At 60.3% G+C, this 6744-nt stretch overlaps 2 protein-coding genes across 2 annotated transcripts in view; one reads left to right on the top strand and one right to left on the bottom strand.

Moving 5' to 3' along the window:
* The window catches only part of TFEB (transcription factor EB), a 43245-nt gene extending 39891 nt beyond the window's left edge, over positions 1–3354 (top strand). The window contains exons 7-9 of the mRNA XM_015572228.1: positions 331–412; positions 1002–1149; positions 2330–3354. Coding sequence (XP_015427714.1) covers positions 331–412; positions 1002–1149; positions 2330–2818 — 719 coding nt within the window. The 3' untranslated portion in view covers positions 2819–3354. The remainder of the gene's footprint in view (positions 1–330; positions 413–1001; positions 1150–2329) is intronic.
* A 2643-nt stretch (positions 3355–5997) lies between these two features.
* Positions 5998–6744, bottom strand: part of MDFI (MyoD family inhibitor) — a 40396-nt gene continuing 39649 nt past the window's right edge. The window contains exon 5 of the mRNA XM_006776432.2: positions 5998–6065. Within this exon, the coding sequence (XP_006776495.2) occupies positions 5998–6065 (68 nt within the window). The remainder of the gene's footprint in view (positions 6066–6744) is intronic.

Below are 6744 nucleotides of genomic sequence, written 5' to 3'. Positions count from 1 at the left end.
CACTGAGACTGCCTGGCTCTGGAAGGGGCGGGAGAGGGGCTCCCGGGGAGAGATATTCCTAAAATCCCAGCATCTCCAAGTGAATGAGTTTATCAGGTTGTTTTCTTTTGGGCGTGGAACCAGGGGACCCCTGGGCAGTGGGGGGTCCTGCTGGCAGCCCCCCTCGCAGAGCCCCTTGATGGTGCCTGGCTGCGTCCATCCCCCCATCCGGTAGAGATCCCTCTCCTTGGGACGCCCATTACTTCCCAGAAGCTAAGGCACCCTCCCTCGGGGGGCCCTTTTCCCCAGGTGGGGTTCATGCCTCTAATGGCTCCCTCCTGCATGTGTTACCTTTAGTTGAAAGGAGACGGAGGTTCAACATTAACGACCGCATCAAGGAGTTGGGAATGCTGATCCCGAAGGCCAACGACCTGTGAGCGGGTTTCTGGGGGAAGGGCAGGGGCTGGGACAAACAGCCCCATGCTGGTTGCCAGGGGGAAGGGCGGGAAGAGAATCCCTTGATTGCTGCCTCCTAAGAGCTTATCAGCTGTTTGGGAAAAGGTCCCTCCTTCACTCAAATCGGGAAACTCCAGGCAGATGAGCAGATGTTCTGGAATGAGGCTGGGCCAGGAGGGCTTCCTGGAGGAGGAACCATGTGGGAAAGTTTGTTGAGGACATTGGATTGGTGTGGAGGGGGCTTGGGGTAGGAGCACGAGGGTCAAGGATGGGTATGGATTTGGGGGCAGAAATGGAAGGCCTGGGGAAGGAGGCTGCTCTGAATCGCTGGGCTCTATGGGATTAGGGAGGTGGGTGTGGTAGTGAAGTGCCTGGGAGCCCTCTCCTGTGTAGGGAGATCAGCCTCAGCCACGGGTAGGCGTTGGCTGGGTCTGGGGTTCCTGGGCAAAGCTGGGACAGGTGGCATCGGCTTCTGAAACCAAAGCAGGGTTTCCGTCCCACCCGTGGAGTGCATGGCAAATCCTTGGCCGCCCTGAGCACACACCTCTGGTTCTGCTGCCCTGCAGGGACGTGCGCTGGAACAAGGGCACCATCCTCAAGGCCTCTGTTGATTACATCCGGAGGATGCAGAAGGACCTGCAGAAGTCCCGGGAGCTCGAGAACCACTCTCGGCGCCTAGAGATGACCAATAAGCAGCTCTGGCTGCGAATCCAGGTCTGGCCCCTGCACTTGGACCTCTTGGGAAGCTCTGACTCCTGACCCCTGGCCTGGCTCTTGACCTCAGGGGCAGTGTTTACTGAAGTCATGGGAATGATGCCATGAGAAGGGAAGATGTATTAGTCAGGATGTTATGGTTTGGTAACAAACATTCCCAGCAACTTTAAGCAGCAGATATCAGCTGGAGGTCCTGTTCTGTGAGACCTTCATTCTGGGACCCAGGGACAGGTACATCTAGAGTGGCTCTTTTTTTAAAAAAATATATTTTATTGATTTTTTACAGAGAGGAAGGGAGAGAGATAGTTAGAAACATTGATCAGCTGCCTCCTGCACACCCCCTACTGGGGATGTGCCCGCAACCAAGGTACATGCCCTTGACTGGGACCCCTCAGTCCGCAGACCGACGCTCTATCCACTGAGCAAAACCGGTTAGGGCTAGAGCTGGCTCTTAAAGCCATAGTTACTCTTCAGGTGGCACTCGTCACAGTTTTGCTTACAGTTAATGGATCAATACAAGTGCATGTCCACACCTAACCTCAAGGGGGCAGGAAAGAGCAAACCTACCATGTGTGGAAGGCAGAGAGTTGAAACTATTTGGTGACAGTGCTAATGATCGCCATAGAGACCAACGAGGGAAGCACGGCTTGGGAGTCACCTGGAGCCAGGGGGTCCAGCCTAGGCCTGGCTAGAGGGCCTCTGCTCTCTTTGGACCTGAGGCTGGGCATCTATCTAAAGGGCGATTGGACTGAAGCTTTACTGTTTCTATATTTTTTTCTATTTCTCACAGTAGATAATTGTAATTTGCATGACAATACAGCACACATAGCCACACTCAAAGTGAAAGATCAAAGTGTCATCAAAGAGCCCTCTCCTTAATAGATGCAATGCATTCTGGTAATTTCTAGTCTAGTCTAGTCTAGTCTAGGCAAGTCGATTTCAATTAAGGAAAATAGAGGGAGAGCTGGTCAAGACTCTGTAAGTGGTTTCAGAACCCACTAATGAGTTGTGACTTAGAGTTTGAAAAAGCCCAGGTCTAGACTCTGGACTAGAGCTGTCCTGTGCTGAGACACCTTGTGGTCTTGGAGGCTACGGGAGAGGGGCAAGGGCTGGGGCAGGGGTTGGGGCAGCTGGTGTCCATGGGTGTGTGCCCTTAGCCCTCTGTCTGCCCACAACACAGGAGCTGGAGATGCAGGCTCGAGTGCACGGCCTCCCCACCACCTCCCCGTCCGGCATGAACATGGCCGAGCTGGCCCAGCAAGTGGTAAAGCAGGAGCTGCCTAGCGAGGAGGGCCCGGGGGAGGCCCTGCTGTTGGGGGCCGAGCTCCCCGACCCTGAGTCACTGCTGGCTCTGCCACCCCAGACCCCGCTGCCCCCGCAGGCCCAGCCACCCCAGCCGCCGTCCCCATTCCACCATCTGGACTTAAGCCACAGCCTGAGCTTCGGGGGTGGGGGCGACGAAGGGCCCCCCGGCTACCCTGAACCGATGGGGCAAGAGCCCGGCCCCCTGTTCCCCAACCTGTCCAAGAAGGACCTGGACCTCATGCTCCTGGACAACTCCCTGCTGCCGCTGGCCTCCGACCCCCTCTTCTCCACCATGTCCCCTGCGGCCTCCAAGGCCAGCAGCCGCAGGAGCAGCTTCAGCATGGAAGAGGGCGACGTGCTGTGACCCCGGGACGGGCAGGCCTGGGGGCTGCGAGGGCAGGGCCGCCTCCCTCCCCCCTTCAGGCTGCACTTGTGTGTGAAGTAGCCACCTGCCCTGCCTCACTTCTCCCTTCGGCCCCTCGTTTGGACTTAGTGCCCGCTTGGCAGCCTGTGGGGTCGGGAGAAGCCCCCACCCGGCTCAGTACTCCCGGGGGCAGCCCTCTGATGGGCTGGGCAGGAGGAGGTCGTGAACCTGGCCCCAGGGGTGCGCTGGAGGTGAGAGGAGGCCCTGGAGGGTCCTGTCTTCCGAGCCTGAGCTCCCACCCCACCAGTGAAGGACTCATTGGAGCAGGGGGTTCAGCAAGTTCCTTCTCTGAAGCAGTGACTGGTCCAGGGGGAGCCCCAGCCTGCTTTTCTGGGACTCAGATGGCAACAAGCCCATCCTCCAGCCTGGCTGCCCCCCTCACACAGGTGGGGCGCCCCCAGCCCCCCTTTGGTGCTAACAGCTCTCCGCCAGGCGGTGTGAGGGCGGGGGTGGCCGGCAGAGGGTGCCGGGTTCAGGCTAGTGACGGGCAGGCCTGGGGGCTGCGGGGGCAGGGCCGCCTCCCTCCCCCCTTCAGGCTGCACTTGTGTGTGAAGTAGCCACCTGCCCTGCCTCACTCCTCCCTTTGGCCCCTGGTTTGGACTTAGTGCCTGCTTGGCAGCCTGTGGGGTCGGGAAAAGCCCCCCCACCCAGCTCAGTACTCCACTCCTGGGGGGCAGCCCTCTGATGGGCTGGGCAGGAGGAGGTCGTGAACCTGGCCCCAGGGGGTGTGCTGGAGGTGAGAGGAGGCCCTGGAGGATCCTGTCTTCTGAGCCTGAGCTCCCACCCCCACCAGTGAAAGACTCATTGGAGCAGGGGGTTCAGCAAGTTCCTTCTCTGAAGCAGTGACTGGTCCAGGGGGAGCCCCAGCCTGCTTTTCTGGGACTCAGATGGCAACAAGCCCATCCTCCAGCCTGGCTGCCCCCCTCACACAGGTGGGGCGCCCCCAGCCCCCCTTTGGTGCTAACAGCTCTCCGCCAGGCGGTGTGAGGGCGGGGGTGGCCGGCAGAGGGTGCCGGGTTCAGGCTAGTGTGGGGTCTCTGCTGGAAGAGCAGCTCCCCTCCAGTCCCCCAACTTTGTGCCTTTAGTAAACACTGTGCTTTGTAACCGCTTGTCCTGTCTCATTGGAGTGGGTCTGGGCCGAGGAGAACGGGAGGATTCAACCCAGGGGGCTCCTTTCTGGGCACCCGGGGGGCGGGTGAGGGCAGGGGGATACAGAGAGGCGGGAACAAGCCTGCCCCCTGGTCCCCCAGCTCCCCAGCCCTGCCCAGGGAAAGCTCGCCTTCCTCCGGCCTGGTGCTGACGGGAGTCCCTCCTCGCGGCCACGAGATGGCGCTGTAGCCACGCCAGCCTCACCAGAGCCGCTTGGCAGGGGGACGCGGGGGACCAGGTTGAGTCCACTGTTCTTAGCAGCTGTTTGGACACCCTTGGCCAGACTCCCCCTGACCGGGGTAGGGGGCGCGTGTCTCCTGCTCCCCACCCCACTCGTGGTGGCGGCCTCTCGGATTCTCCCCGCCCTGACGGGCTCGGCCTGGCTTGAGAAGCAGGCGGGCCAGCCCCTCTGCTCGCTGACTGTGTCTCTAGCAGCCCCGGCTCCCTAGCAAGGAGGGTGGTGTCCTCTGGGTGTGGGGAGCCAGGACCCACGTGAACTGGTTTGGAAGGAGCCAGGCACGCAGGACACGGGTGGAGCCACGGACAGGCTTCTGCCGGCTCTGGCCAGGTAGCTCTTCCCTCTGGCGCCAGTCCCACCCAAGGAGCTCCCAGGGCCTCTGCGCCCAGGGCCTGGGGGCATGGCCGCGCCCAGGATGGGGAAGTGGGGTTGGCGCTGCAAGGGGTGGAGTGGCAGCTTGAACCCCAGGTGTCGGAGGGAGCGGGGGTCTTTGGGGGCTTTGCCTAGTTCTCCCTCCACTGCCCTGTGTCTTCACGTAGAGATCAAAATGGATTTCCCCTCACGGGCCCCGGAGAGGCTGAGGGGCCTAATTAAAAAAGTAAGAAAATCCCAGGATGAAATGGAGGGCAGCGTCCTCTGTGCAGAGCAGGAGACCAAATCCATGCGGAGCGGTTAACGCGTGCGGGGAGGGGCGGGGAGGGGAGGGGGCCGGGCGCGGCGCTGATGGCACTGGGCTGCAGGATTCATCTCAAGGTCAGAGGGAGCCGTGGATGACCTTGTGGAGTTAGAGCCAGCCTGGGGAACTGGCACCTCCTTCCAGTTCCAGGCCCCACCCCACTGCCGGGACCTGCCCAGGCGCTGGGAGCACCCCCAGTCCTTCCTGGGACAAGCCCTGGGTCCCAGCTGAGAGATGCCTGTGGGTCCAGGTGCGGCTGTTTGGGCACCGAGCGGGTGGGGGGTCTGGGAGCGCTGTAGGCCGCTGGTCCTTCAGGTGACTGTTTGAAGAGAACCCCATTTGTTCTCCTTCATCCTGAGGGTTCTGAGGATCCCTTCAGCTCCCTCACACAGCCCCTCAAGGCCACCATATCCGCACCATCCACCTGCCTGCTGGCTTCCTGGCCCCTGGGATGGGGGCCGGGGGTTGGGTGGGGGGAGAAGCAGGGTCTGGTGGCCCATTGGGCAGGACTGAGGGTGTGGGTGAGGCTCCACGCACAAGAGGGCGCCAAAGGGTCAGGAGCTAACAGTTGTCAACCAGGTTGGGGGATCAGGGAGTGGGGTGGAGGGAGTGTGGGCTGCTTTGCACATTCCAGACAGTCTGCCTGGGGCCCTGCAGCCCCTCGGGCCGGTGAAGGCAGGCGGGGGTGCCACCTCCCATTTCCACAAGCACAAGTTCATGTCCAGAACTGGTCTGCAGGAGCCGTCAGGCCCGTGGAGAGGAGCCAGGCCAATGGCTTCCTGCCCGTGGCTATGACACCTCTGAGCAAGCGGGAGGGAGGGGTGCGTCCTGTCCTTCATCGCCTTTCTGTGGGGCACCGCAGGGGGAGTTATTTTTAAAAAGCTGGGGGTGAGTAGGCGGGATGAGAGCAGGCATGCGCCTATCTGACCCCTCACCTCACTGCGGAGGCCCCTGGGGCCTGGAGAATTAGCAGAAGATTGAAGGGCAGGCATGGGCGGTGGCCCTGCTCAGGCCAGGCGGGCGGCACTGGCTCTCTGTTCCTTAGGACCTACCTCCTCAGTGGTAGGCGTCCTCCACGTCCAACCACGCCTCCCCCAAGGCCTGCCCACCACCTGTAGTGGGGCCTGGGGGCGGGGGAGGGGAGGAGCAGGCCCCGGAGGCCTCCTTGGAGTTTCACAGGTTCCCAGCACCCACTGTCCCTTTAAATCAGATTCTTCCTGAGCTGTTTGGAGCCATTGACTCGGATGGGGATCAGATACCACTATGAATCTTCTCCCCTCACCCCTCAGCCTCCAAGAAAGGAACCCCAAATTTAATACTCCTGCTCCCAACTCATGCCCCCTTCCCCTCCTGTGCCCCTCCAAGCCCCCTGGCACGTCAGCTGGAACGACTAGAAAGAGCCCCATCAATTCACCTCCTGTTCTGCCTCCCAGGCCCCCACCTCTTAGGGTCCGGCCCCCTCCCCCTCTCAGCCTCCTCCAGACTCATTTTTCCTTGCTCTCTCTTTTCTGAGGGGGGCAGTGGAATTTATACAATATTTAAGCAGCCGGAGCCGGGTCCGGGAAGATATTATTAATGTAGAAGGGACGGGCTGCAAATGCTTTTGGACCTGGTTACAATTAGAGGGTGATTTTTCTAAAGGTCAATGAATTCAGATAATATCCACAGGGGGGAGAGAAATTTAATACCTTTTTAGTGAATTAATTAATTATAATATTATATCGGCTTGGGGTTCTTTTCCAGAGTGATTAAGGGAGCGATCCGTCTTCTGTGAGACCGGGAGCGGCGCCGCCGCCAGCATAA

This window comes from Myotis davidii, unplaced genomic scaffold, assembly GCF_000327345.1.
Source record: "Myotis davidii unplaced genomic scaffold, ASM32734v1 scaffold167, whole genome shotgun sequence".
NCBI lineage: Eukaryota > Metazoa > Chordata > Mammalia > Chiroptera > Vespertilionidae > Myotis > Myotis davidii.
This window is presented reverse-complemented; position numbering and strand designations above follow the sequence as displayed.